Source organism: Rattus norvegicus, chromosome 1 (genome assembly GCF_036323735.1).
Source record: "Rattus norvegicus strain BN/NHsdMcwi chromosome 1, GRCr8, whole genome shotgun sequence".
NCBI lineage: Eukaryota > Metazoa > Chordata > Mammalia > Rodentia > Muridae > Rattus > Rattus norvegicus.
In genome coordinates this window covers 51,045,530-51,059,131 of record NC_086019.1, presented here as the reverse complement: position 1 = coordinate 51,059,131, position 13,602 = coordinate 51,045,530, and the positions used below count along the sequence as shown (strand labels likewise).

The window sequence follows — 13,602 nt, the reverse complement described above, 5'->3', positions numbered from 1 at the left end:
GTGAAGTCACATGCACCTAGAGAAGCAACAGGTGTGAAGTCACATGCACCTGGAGAAGCAACAGGTATGAAGGCAAATGCAACTGGAAAAGCAACAGGTGTAAAGGCATATGCACCTGGAGAAGCAACAAGTGTAAAGGCATATGCACCTGGAGAAGCAACAGGTGTGAAGGCACATGCACCTGGAGAAGCAACAGGTGGCATGGAAGCACCCATGGCTGAACCCGATATGGACTGGACAGCAGGAGACTGCCTGAGAAGCCAAGTGGGTAAGTATACCTTTGATGTCTCGGTGAACGATGCCATGCTCATGGAGGACGTTGATGGCGACAGTGATCTGCTTGGAATACAACCGGATGACGTGCTCCTGAAGGCCCAGCCTTGACACCTCCTCTAGTGTGCCTTCATCACAGTACTCCATGAAGATGTACATCTCTTCCTGGGAAAGCAACACAACACCTACACTTTGACTGTCCTTCCACGAGCACGGCAACCCCCAGGGCCCACTCAGAGGAATCCCTCTTCCTCTGGCTGGTTGTGTGGATTCTACCCTGAGTGCTGAGGGAGTGGTACAGCTGTGCCTGACTCTCCTCAGAGGGGCTGCCTGCCTCCTGTCTGGCTCATTTGGCAAGATCTGAGAATCAGTGTAACTTGTATCCATTCTGAGACTACTGGCCATGCACCCTTCAACAGGAAGTGAAAGCCGAGCCTGCAGGTGTTATCAAGTACTGAAGCATCCCTGTCAATCACAAATCCATCAGTGAGAACAATGGCGTTCGAGCCCTGTCGGCTCTGGCTCCTCAGCAGCACTGTGAGCTGCTCACTCTCTGTCCATCGCTCAAGCACTGATGGTTTTGGCTTTCTCCCTAGTCCACGCAGGCCGACCACCATCAGACAGAAGAACGAGCATCTCAGAGTGGCAAGAGGCAGGATGGGCACGTGAAGTCTGCCTGCCAGGGTGGCCGGCAGCACTTGGGACACTGGACCACTACTACAGCCTGAGACTTAATCTCAGGAAAAACCGCCTGTTTTAGAGAGAAGGCGGTTACTGTGCTCTGCGGTGGGAAAGCCTGGGATGCGGGGCAGGGCTGCTCAGTGCCCCGCTGACTGCTCAGTGCAGTGAGAACTGCTTACCCTGTGAAGCTCCACACCAAAGTACCGGACCAGGTTGGGGTGCTTGATGCCTTCAAATATTTTCAACTCGTCTGCAGTTTCCTTGATAGTCTTATGGTCGTTAGGCTGAAATCGAATCTGGAAAATGACAATTATGATGACTACAGATACTGCCTGTGTCGTGAAGCTGTCCCCTGACAGTTAGTTCATAAGCCCTAGGACTGGAGCATGTCTATGGCTTTCCTTGACTTCATTTCCTCTTACAATTGGTCTTACAGTTAGAGGCCAACATGGAGGGTTCTGAGTGACTCTGCTCTCAACATGGTTGCTACTGGACTCTACAGGTCAGTGACTGTGTAGCTTGTGTGCCTGCCTTCCTGTGTCACTCAGCATAACGACCTCCAGATCAATCTGAACTTAAAACTGTGACTGCGGGCAGTCACAGGGCACTCACAGCCTAAAGAGAAAATCTCCAGTTATCAAAATGTGAGGTGGTGAATATGCTTGATTCAATCATGTCACAGTGTCTACATACCCAACACAATTTATAAGCCATAATATATAGTTATATTGTCAATCAAAATTTTATATTTTGTCAGTTCAAATTTGTAAAAGTTAAAACAAAGGGGGGGGGGTGATATATTTGGTAAAAGTTAAAACCACTTAACAGCTTGGCAAGGTCACCAACACCCCCTGCCCCCATCACCCTCAGTCCCCACATGACTGGGAGGACCCCAGTGGCATGGTCACCAACATCCCCCCATACCCGTCACCCTCAGTCCCCTCACACCTGGAGGCCTCCAGTGGCCATTTCTCAGTGTCCCCTGCTTTTGCCCATCCTCACTTCTTAATCTCCCTACCATCTCTTTAAACATGCCCACAGGGTACAAATGGTGGCTCCACTCCCTAGGCCTTCCTCCCTTTCCCCAGCTACCTCCATAGGCCTGTCCACCTGCTTTGCACTGGAATCACCTGGTCCTGCTCGCCTGAAGCCTTTATAGAGTCCTCAACCTTCACTAAGGTATCAGCTGCAGCTGCCAACTGTCAAATGCTCAAACACAGGACTCAGGCCAGCTGTATGCACAGGACCACAAACATAGTGATTTTCCTGAACCTAAATCACCCAGACTTATCTACACAGAGGCCCAGAGAACCACGGCTCACCTCCTTCATGGCCATCAGCTCCCCTGTGTCGACGCTGATGCAGGTGTACACTTTTCCATACTGCCCTTCTCCTGTGAACAACACAAATGGGCTCTTCCAGTCAGTACAGACAGCTGTCACTGCAGCTCACAGTAACTCTAACTCTGGAAACGTTCATAGAGCTACCATTATGTCCCTTCTAGCTGGCTACTTAAGACCGAAGGAGCTCTTAGTGTTCCCTGATTCCCAGAGTTTTGAGCCATTGTACCAATGCACAGTCTGATCTGTAAATGTCCCAGTGACAGAGAAATGTGCTTTAGGAAAGCCCAATGAGCTAGGAAGATAAGCAAGCAGTGTGCTGTCCCAGAGCATTTCTCAGCCCTTGTTCCCCTCAAGGTGTCTGGGCTGGGACTGGAGTGGAATGAAGTGGTCAAGAGCATGTCTGGACTCTGGCCACACTGCTACAGGACCTCAAATGTGAGGGGAACCTTTCAGCACTGCTTCTGAGACACTAAACCAAGGGACGTAAGACTGTAGGCGATCAAGAGCTACAGTGAAGATGTCTTATATGGTATCTGACTGACTAAGATAGCATTAGGAGTCTCCAGCTTCCTAGGGTTCACAAAGTTCTCACAACTACACTTGCCTCACAAACTTAATGCTTGACAGATAAACGTATTCAAGTGTGAAGAGTCTGGATACCATGCTCTACCCCTAGTTACTGTGTTAAAAGTGACCACTTAGAAACCAATTAATTACAGAACATTTAGGGACTCTCCTGTCCTGATTTATATCTAGTCTCCTCTCAAATAATATTCTCCCAGGGACAAAAGAACACAGATGAAGAGGGCTGAAGTTCAGCAGTCCCCAAATGGAAACTCCTGGAATTATTGAGTAAAACGAATCAATGCATTAAACTATCTAAAAGTCTTTTCTCAATTTTCATTGTGTATTGTAAATGTGTAAACACATTTTAGAAATGGAACATCAAAAAGAATCACATGACAAACACTAGGAAGACTGTCACTTCTAGAGCAATGACCTCTCGGCGTCCTCACCGATTTTGTTTCCTCTTTGCCACTTAAACGTCACCTTCCTCAGTCCAACATGCATGATGTTATCATAGGACTTAGGGGTATCGCACACTTGACCGATGATATTCTTCCTCCTCATCTCTCGATACCTCCTCTCTTCAAACAGTCGGACTGACTTCTGGATGGCCTCTATGGGCCCCTGCTTAGAGGCCGAGTCTGCACAGAGACGTGAAATCATCAGTCCCAGGATGTGGGGAAGTTGGTTTTAAGGAGAAACAGCAACAAGTGATCTCTACTCTATTCATGTTCCTCACGTGACATAATTTCCTTCTCCTTAGCCAGTGCACAGAGTTTCATGTTATGTATGTGTGACTTCATATGCATGCCGTGCATGTGACATACATACTCTTCGGATATACACTAAGGCCAGTCGCACTCACATTCGCCAGCCATATGTGTTACATAGAACCCATGGGGTAGCTACCTGAGAGCCTCAGCTTTGTCAAGGAGGCTTCACAATCTTTGAAGATCTGGATGGCTGTAAGGTTATTTCAAAAGCTGACATTCCCAAAGTTTTATGTTTTAATTAGCTCATCTATTTAATCTATCACAATCATTTTTTTTTAATCCTGGAAATCTAGTGGGTTTTTGTTGTTTGGTTGTTTTTTTTTTTTTAAACCTAAATACAAGATACACCAGATTTGCCTGGACAAGTTTTTCGTGGCAGAGACTGTGGGTCCCAGTGTTAAAATATCTGTGAAAAGATATCTTAATTATAAGCTAATGAGTCTTTCTCCACAAGACAAGGACTTTAATATGCAACTGGGAATCACAGCTTTTCTGAGAGGGACATAGATAGTCCTGGTGGTTTACAATTTTACCTAACCACCAGGTATTTTTTTTTTTTTCAAAAGCAGGGCAGACTCAGGGCCACCACTGTGTCCAGGGTAACCACAGTTATAGGTGAACTAACAGAGAGACTGGTTCCCAGTTTCTGGAAGTCTCTCCCTCCATACAATAGATCTACACAGGGCTGGCCAACCATCATACCAAAGCTGCTTCTGGCTGCAAACCAGCTCTGGAGCCCCATATTAACCTAATGCATCCACCTGTGCTGGAACTCTAATCCCACCCCCACAACCCCATTCCGCTGACAGGACCATCTCACAGTAACTTATTAGTCACCACCTCCCAGCAGCCAAAGTTTGTCCTCCATTTCTTAGCAAGAAGAAGAATGCTTACATTCACAAGTACTGACAATGTCGAGGGATTATGCCAACTACTAAAGGAAGAGCACACCGAAAGGCCCTTGTGATATATTTCGTGAAACAGAAGATGTCCAGAAAGGCCATGATGGGTACCCACGATGTCAGAGTTACCCATGAGGTCACAGGAGCTAACGTATGAGACCTAATGATTCGGAGCCTGAACACTGTCATGTGTGAGTCCTCCGTCATACCTTTGGTCTGGCTGATGAGTGTTCGAAGTTCCCAGCTTCTCCGTGTTGATCCACTTGAGTCGCTCCGAGGATATGCTGGCTCTGCAGGAAGTGGTTTTCATACAAATTAAGGCTTATGAAGAACTACACCCTGCTGAGGGGGTGAATGGCAACATTGTTGTCAATCTGCTCTTAGTGCTGACTCTGGTGAGTCTCATGTCTCTATTCATTTCTAGAAAATGGTACCTAATGAAGAGACTGTTATGAGAGTTGAACCTTCTGTAAGTAACAGACAACAGAACTGTACCAAAACTGTACAAGAATAGCATTCCGGGGAACCCTATTTGAGAGGCAGTTTTAGGGAACTGTCACCATACTACAACAATCACAATAACAGTTCTGTATTTCTAAAGTGAGTAAAAGTACACAGCAATTAAAATATCAAGAGTGATATTTTTGTAAAACACAAGAAGATTTAGAATATACAAAGCTACATTGAACAGCCAAGGTGGGTAGGGTTCTGAAAGCCTGGAGGCTCCCCACATGCTTGTGTACTCAAGGACATAGAGCTAGTGACTAAGATGACTAGGAATGCTGTGGACAATGCATGGCGTCAGCGTGACTCTCACCGTCTCGCTCTTCCGTGGGGCTCGAGTGCCGACTCAGAGACCTGAACTGCAGTTCTGCAGCTATGGAGGCCAAGCGGTCATTTTCAGGGACGCTGGAACCCCTGTTTCAAACATTAACAAAACAAACCCAACTGAGCTATCAAGTGAATGCAGCATGAAATGAAAGGTCTGTGAGGTTCTAGAATGGCGATCCTCAACAGGGCAGTACTACCAGGGGGCTTTTGCAACGGGCATCTAATGGGCAGAGGACACATGGGCAAGCCCCCCAAAATCTATCACCCAAGTAAACAGGGCTACCATTGACATGGGGTCTCTCCTGGGTACCCCCAAATCTATTCATTCTACATTAACAACAGAACAAGAATAAAGCCCGTTTATTTATGGGGGTACATGAAAAGCACTACGGTCTAAGCCTAGCACAGGTAAGAATTTGTTAAACAAATTACACAACAGGTTGCCAACAAGTTATACTTGAATATTTAATTATAACAAGAGTGCCAAAATCATTGCATGGTTCAAAAGATTGTAAATGTCTAGCGGTAAGAAAGGAATGCCTAACAGTTTCTCAAGCAGTAGCCAAGCAACTAGAGGGCAAGAGACCCAGCATGTTAGAGACAGAAGTTAGTTTGCTCTTCCTCAGTACAGTGAAGTGCTCAGTGAGAGCAAGAACGAGCTCACAGGGGTAAAGCTGTGATTAAACAGAAGTGTTAGATTACAGTGCATGTACCCAGAGACCATATGAAACCAGGTTTGCTGTTTAAGATGCTGCTGTGTATCAGTGTGGTGCCTGTGAGCAGGCCCTGTGAGTGGGCCCGGGGCAGTGTGGTTACTTCTGCTATGGCGCTCAGCCTGGGCTAGTCTGTGTACACCTGATGCCGGCACTGCCTCTGCTGCCTGTGGCTGCTTGGAACAGCTCTTATGGCACTTGAGGGACACACAGTCCACTCCTAAGCAGCAGGGCCATATCTGGGAGGTTACAGGTGTTACTCGCTGTCTCTACCTTCTTGCTTTCCTGAAGTTACATAAGTCAGTTTTGTGACTTTCAGAGACTCTTGAAGAAGTGGTGTATTTGTGAATGAGATGTAAGGATCCGTGGGGAATTATAAAGGTTGCCAGTTTCTGTGGAATAACACCCAGCTTGTAGCAGTGTTGAAAACTTACACATAGTTCCTGCATGCCTAGCACTGAAAAAATAATGTTTTCAAGTAAGTGCTAGCGATAAAATTTCAGCCCAGAATAGTTATTTCCAAGGTCAATGAACGAAAATGAAACCATCACTGAACACTGTGGGCAGGAGGCATGCTGTGGGCTGACACCACTGTCACAGCACAGGGCTCCCTTTCCAGGCCCGTACTGCACTATGATGGACTCTCAGGTATGTATGCTGCAGGAATGCACCGGCTGGCAGGCCTCTCCTAAGTCTTGGACTCCCACACACCTGTGGCACTTTGCGATTTCTATCAGTGGTCACAAACACACTGTCTCAAAAGCAAAATCTGTTCCTTTGTATTAAAAAAAAAATAAAAATAAGAAACCTCAAAACTCCTACAGCTTAAGAGTTACAATGAGGGCTGGAGAGATGGCTCAGTGGTTAAGAGCACCGACTGCTCTTCCTGAGGTCCTGAGTTCAAATCCCAGCAACCACATGGTGGCTCACAACCATCTGTAATGAGATCTGATGCCCTCTTCTGGTGTGTCTGAAGGCAGCTACAGTGTACTCATACAATAAAATAAAAATCTTAAAAATAAAATTTAAAAAAAAAAAAAAGAAAAGAAACCTCAAAACTATGCTGCTGCTAAAGCCACTGGAGGTAAAGTGGATCTGAATTAAGGTGAGACCTCCACACGGCCAGATAGAGATGATCAGAAGCCATTGATGGACAGCATATGGTGGTGCAGAAGTTGGATGGAAAGACTGCCCACGCATGTATGTGTCCTGCACCAGTTCCTCAGCCTTACATAGGCAGGTGTCTCCAGGCCAGCGATGGGGCATCGCATGTGATACGGATGCAGCAGCTGGGAAGCTGGCCACCGAGGCAGCCAGCATCCTCCACAGCCTCCCTTGATTCTGCACAAGTGCTAATAACAATCTCCCCATGGCGAGATGGAAGAAATGTGAAGATATACGCTATGAAATTCTCCAATACTAAAAACAAGCGGGACATGGGAGCTTTAATATTTGTTTTATCTTGGTGTTAATGGATTAAGCTATGAAACATTTTTAATTTTAAGGTTATGGATATATGTGACTAAAAATTGGGAATATTAATCATTTTAATGAGAAGCAATACTAGAACTGTTTGCAGAAATCTTAGACTGGTGTTAAGGACTGGTGTCAGTGACATCATCTCAGTCATCGGAGCTGCAAGGCCACAGTCTGCCCTGATTCCATACTGCTTCCACCAAGGCACTATATTTGGCCAAGTCTCTCAGATACCACTCCTTCTGGACGCTTCTCCACAACTGCTCTTCCTTACTGTACAAGATCATTGGCGGTGACCCTTCTGCTCGGATGCTGGCTGAGATTAAGAAAGAACTGCTTTGCTCTGACCTGGGAGAGGCTGTTGGCCCAGTCCCGAGTGCCCTGTGCACCCCAGGATCTTTCCTCAGATGCAGTAAGGCAAAGACTGGTGGTGCAGGGGTCATCTTAGCTCATGGTGGCTCCAAGGAAGAAACATTGCCCTCAGAAACTACTCTGCTTCTGCTGCTTGCTGCATGGTCTGGAGGCTTTGACAACCCACAGGGGCCCCCGAAGACCGCTGCTACAGCCCTACCCTGTGGAAAGGCATGGGGGGACAATGGGGTGGGAGACGCTGCTAGTGCAGTGGGACTACCTGGTATCAGGGGCAGTGTTGACAGGTTTGGCCGGCGCAGAGTCACCACCACCTGGGCCAGGGCGGCCAGCAGCAGTGGTGGCGGCGGCGGCGGCAGCAGCAACAGCAGCAGCAGCAACAGAGTTGCCATGGTTCCGAGTGTCGGAAGGCACGCTCCGGGTGCTAAGGCAAGAAGAAAGGCTTCAGGACACAAGTAAGAAAGGAGGGTGCTGGCATGTAATACATGGGTAGGAAATGAAAAAAAGAAATATAAAATGCACATCACTACTTGAGAGTTCGGATCAGTGTGTGTATGGAAAACTAGTGTCAAAGGTCCTGACCTAGAAAGCCCTACCACAGGAGATCAGTCTGCCAAAAGCACTGAAGTGGGGAGAGGATGCTCACTACCACAGCCGCAGAAACCCAATTCTAGAACATCAGTGTGAACATGGGTGTGTTTCTGGACTGTCGACTTACTCACAACTATACACACTCACGGACGTCTACTGTGCACTGGTCACTTCAACTTTCTCCACTCTTAAAGAGACACACAGAGCTGCCGTTACCTATTCACTACACTCTATGTTGTTTTCCTAAGGTTGTTTTTCAAGAAAGAAAAAGAAAGAAGGACTCCAAAGCCAGAAAGCACTCAGTAGCTGGGGTTATGAAGAAGCTGGAGGCTAAGTTATCTTAAAGAGGCAGGTCTGTCTTTGCAGCTGAGGCCCTGTGCGGTGTCCTCGAGATAACAGAGAAGAGCTTTGGGCAGCATGTGGCCATCAGAAGGATAAACACCGCACTCCCAAGCAAGCACCCAGTGACTGCAGAGCAGAAGCATGCAGGGGCAGAGGTGAGTCCGTGACGCAGGAGCACCAGATACCTGAATCCCTCTGGAGTTGGGATGATGAGGTGAGGGTTAGGAGGGTCACTGTGGCATCGGGGCACCTTCACAGGGCGGGGGCTGTTCCGATGGATAGCTGCCGGAAATGGCAACAAAGCAAACTCGTTAGAGTGGGCAACAGAAAACTGCCACGCCAGGTCTTTGTGTGAATGGCGATGGACTTCAACAGTGACCAAGACAAGTTCACTCACTGGGTGAAAAAATACGTAAGTGCTACCACGTATGTCACCTTCGTAAAAGTTAGTAAAGTTATGTTACACATTCAAACTTTCCTGCACCAAAACCATGCTTCTGTGAACCCCGGTGTGAACAGTGCATAACAGCAGCTGAACTAACGACCGGCATCCACCTGGACCTGGTGACCCGCTGGCGTGTTGGGCGGTTGCCTTCTACACGTGAAGAAGATTCTGCTTGTGCAGGTTCTGGGGTGGAGATCTCTACGCCTCAACACATGCTACCATGCCCCACTCCCTGACGCTAGGGCTCAGCGATGGACAGACTGGTTTCTCCCTGGCTTCTCCCTAGAGCGGATTCCTTCTCCTCTCCCTTTAAACAGGACAATACAGGACTGACGTAGATACAATACAGTTTAAGATAGATCGAAAACCTAGAAATTGTATGATATTCGAAATCAGATGTATCATCGACAAACTTCATGGTGACGGGACTGAAGACGAGGCCCAACACGCTAAAAACGAGTCCAGCTGTACACTACGCCCCAGTTCCAAACTTAGTGACACTCAAAGTGATTCCTGCTACAAAATGGACATGATTCCACCCCTCTCCAGCTGGGCGGGGCAGAGGTTGACCTGGTTCCTACGTTCCTATGCTATGATGTCATCTCTTGATGTGTTAGCAGTTTTCGTCTACACACATTTCAACATAAATGGAAACCTTATGTCAGGGTTCCTCTCAGTAGCATGACATGTGGAAAGTGTTCTGAGAAATCAGATCAAACTCTCTCGCTGCTTCCCCAGGGTGAAGTCTGAGGAAAGCAGTGCCCTGTGAAGCGCTCCTCTCCAGAACAAACTTGAGTGGTTTTACAGCAGTAAGTGTCACTTTCATGACAGCCTTGGGAAGAAAGGGTATGGATAACTGAAGGAATTTTACATTCTAAAACAAGGCCCACCTTTATATTAAATATTTCTATGCCAGGAGAGTAATTTTTAACCAACATAGCTGATGTTCAGCAAATTTACCATTTCTGAACTATTTTATGCAAATCTTGGAGTGAGTATGGCATAACTGTGACTTTGTTCAACTTGCAGACAGTATCAAGAATGACACCATCTTTCTGAATAAATATCTTTTTTTAAGGATTCAGCATACACTGCAAAACTGTTTAAAAATAAAATACTAGGGGCTGGGGATTTAGCTCAGTGGTAGAGCGCTTACCTAGGAAGCACAAGGCCCTGGGTTCGGTCCCCAGCTCCGAAAAAAAGAACCAAAAAAAAAAAAAAAAAAATACTATTTGTCTTGGCAAAAAGAAAAAAAAAACCCAAAAAACAAAAAACACCAAACTTTTTTTTTGGCGGGGGAGGGCTTCTAGATAGGGTTTCTCTGTGTAGCCCAGCTGTCCTGGAACTCACTCTGTAGACCAGGGTGGCTTCAAACTTAGAGGTCTGCCTGCCTCTGCCTTCCAAGTGCTGTGTTAAAGGCTTGCACCCCTACTGCCCAGCTAAGAACTTCGTTTTTTTAAAAACTGAAACCAAGTCAATATTTTCTCAAGTGAGCAGAGAAGTGGGAGACGCATGGGGAAAAAACATCCACTTCATGAGAAAAGGGAGGACCAGGGGAACCCCTCCCCATTCATGAGACAAGAGAAGAGCAGGGGAAACCCCTCCTTCATGAGACAAAGAGGACCAGGGGAACCCCTCCCCCTTCATGAGACAGAGAGGACCAGAGGAAACCCCCCCTTCATGAGACAAGGGAAGACCAGGGAAAAACCCCTCCTTCATGAGACAAAGAGGACCAGGGGAATGCCTCCCCCTTCATGAGACAGAGAGGACCAGGGAAACCCCTCCTTCATGAGACAAGGGTGGGGGGCAAAGAGAACCTCTCCTTAATGAGACAAGAGGGAACCAGGGGAACCTTCCCCATTTGCTCCGTACACAAAGATTTTAACAAGGAGAGCGGGCGTTAACACTAGGAAAGCAGAAACCATTTCTTCCTGTAGGGTGTAGAATAATGACCACGGAATTCCCTGCACAAACCTCAGCTCTGTCACCTGAATACTCTTAAATCTATCTTGTGCTGTTATAAATGACATCAATCCCAAGACAACTGGCTCATCAGACCCAGCAAGTGCTGGTCTCACAAGGTACACACCTGTGACAGGGCTGTGTGGCTTTCCTATGACGTGCCCAATGCACTCATTCATCAGGGCTTGCAAACTCTACAAACCAAAGAAAAAAGGGAAGATAAGAAAAGAAAGTAAATCCTTAATTACATACTCAGCACATTAGCCTTGGTCTATTTGAAAGCAACATTTGACATTAAGTAAACAATTTTATTTAATTTAAAAGATAAAAGATACAAGCATAAACTAGATACAAGTTAAATATCACTTAATAATGTATTATAAATTCTATTTTCGTAAATAAAAGCATCGAGGCAGACTATTCCCATAAAATAGTGACGTCTATAAGCAAAGATGCATCTTCATGACCAGAAGGCAACAGGAGGGAATTTATATCTGTGCAACACCACCAACTGGAGCCACTGCTGACAATGGTGGCAGCCAATGGCAGTGATTGATGGTGGACACTGAGGGGAGACCATCTTGTTCTCTGTTAGCTCCTACAGGGCAGCCTGGGCTGGCAGGTTATGAAATAGAGACACAAGTCTCTGTTTCAGAAATGTAAGGGCCGAGGAAACACCGCACAGTCAGCTGCACGAGGCTACGATAAGAGAACACTGAAAGCCGTGGCACAACTTTGTGTTTAATGGGTCATCATCCCTACAGGCTAAGTGCACTGAGGAACCAGGACTCCATTAATATTACACTATCCAGGAGAGAGAGTGACCAACTTGGTGGTTCTCTAACTGAAAAAATATTTATAGTATGTCATACCAAGAAGTCATCTTCTGGTAAAGCTGAAATAAAGGCAGGTTCAATGGCTTGTAGGAAATCAAAACCTTGGGTGGCCCATCTGTAATATGAAAATATTCAACAATCACATAATAGCTGGGGAAACACTGCAGGAGATACACAACACTAATATTAGCATAAAAGTAACTGGAAATTTACTATACTATTTTTTTTTCTTTTTTTCGGAGCTGGGGACCGAACCCAGGGCCTTGCGGTTGCTAGACAAGCGCTCTACCACTGAGCTAAATCCCCAACCCCAATTTACTATACTATTAAAGAGACAAAAGATACAAGCATACATTGGACAGAAGTTACATGCCATCTAATTAATATAAACTCTATTTTCATAAATAAAAGCAACTTAGGAGACTAGTCTCCATCAGCCAATGACGCTCATACGCAAAGACGCAAGTGTCTCCATGCAACATGGAGATTACATGTAATAAAAACGCTTGGTTCTATCAAGACCTGAGCATAACGAGCCTACGGTGACCTCTTTTTTTTAAAGTCACTTCCAACACCAAAAAGGAGCATGAGGGAAGAGAATTTAGTGGGGCACACGCATCCTCTGTGAGTTTGTCAAACCAGGCTCCAGTTTTCCACTTAACACGCAGTGATTCTGCAGTGTTCTGATGCGAAAAGTGACTTCCAAGTGCCTTGTGTCTGCTCATCTGGATGACAGAATGCCCGGCCAGTCTTCACTCATACACTTTGGTAACAACTTCATGCTACAGGAACAGCCGCAGGGCTTACAGAAGGGGACAATTTCCACACACAGACACGTGCACACAGAGACACACACACATCCTGACACAGACAGACACACAAACAAACACACACACACACACACACACACACACACACACACACACACACACGGGTCCTTTTGGACACATTGCAGATTGTTTTCCCTCTAAGGTTAGTTACACGTGTCACGTATACATGCATCCATTTGAAAATTACTGACTGAAACTGGGCGCCCAGAAACAAGACCCAAGCAGCCCCATGTGCTCCCGGAAGGACCAGAGTGCTAGCTGCTTGCTGTTACCTGGGTCTTGTGCCTCTGCCGCTCTCACATTTGGTCAGCACATAATTCATCCACTTCTGGGCAAAGCTTATATATTTGTCTCCTATCTTCTGTCTGAATTCTCCAGACATCAAACGAACAACTTCTTTATGATACTGTAAGAAGATTTCATGCATATCAAAATTAACAAAACCATTCTACAATACCTACACACAGTAATCCACTGTATCTGACTAAAATGTCTAAAATTGAACTGTAAAATCTAATTAGTATGTATACTTTGAGTAACTCACAGTATTACAGAATACAGTCACAAAATATAGCTTGGTACACAAGTATATTCATTTTAAAATTAAGAATGTACTTTTATGACACTAAACGGCTCAGAGTCTTAAAACACAGTAGATAGATAGCTGT

The 13,602-nt window shown here is 46.0% G+C and overlaps 1 protein-coding gene across 7 annotated transcripts in view; it reads right to left on the bottom strand.

Moving 5' to 3' along the window:
- The window catches only part of Map3k4 (mitogen activated protein kinase kinase kinase 4), an 89,248-nt gene that overhangs the window by 7,986 nt on the left and 67,660 nt on the right, over positions 1 to 13,602 (bottom strand). For 4 of the 7 annotated variants that reach the window (XM_039110574.2, NM_001401453.2, XM_039110561.2 and 1 more), the window contains 11 exons: positions 13,207 to 13,340; positions 12,141 to 12,219; positions 11,396 to 11,462; positions 9,047 to 9,143; positions 8,191 to 8,352; positions 5,357 to 5,457; positions 4,749 to 4,829; positions 3,314 to 3,505; positions 2,277 to 2,347; positions 1,134 to 1,250; positions 279 to 438 (listed from right to left, as the gene is read on the bottom strand). In XM_039110574.2, the coding sequence (XP_038966502.1) occupies positions 279 to 438; positions 1,134 to 1,250; positions 2,277 to 2,347; positions 3,314 to 3,505; positions 4,749 to 4,829; positions 5,357 to 5,457; positions 8,191 to 8,352; positions 9,047 to 9,143; positions 11,396 to 11,462; positions 12,141 to 12,219; positions 13,207 to 13,340 (1,261 nt within the window). Of the gene's footprint in view, positions 1 to 278; positions 439 to 1,133; positions 1,251 to 2,276; positions 2,348 to 3,313; positions 3,506 to 4,003; positions 4,830 to 5,356; positions 5,458 to 8,190; positions 8,353 to 9,046; positions 9,144 to 11,395; positions 11,463 to 12,140; positions 12,220 to 13,206; positions 13,341 to 13,602 lie in introns of those variants that run through there. The other 3 variants (NM_001415845.1, NM_001107456.3, XM_063288432.1) reach the window with 2 other exon arrangements.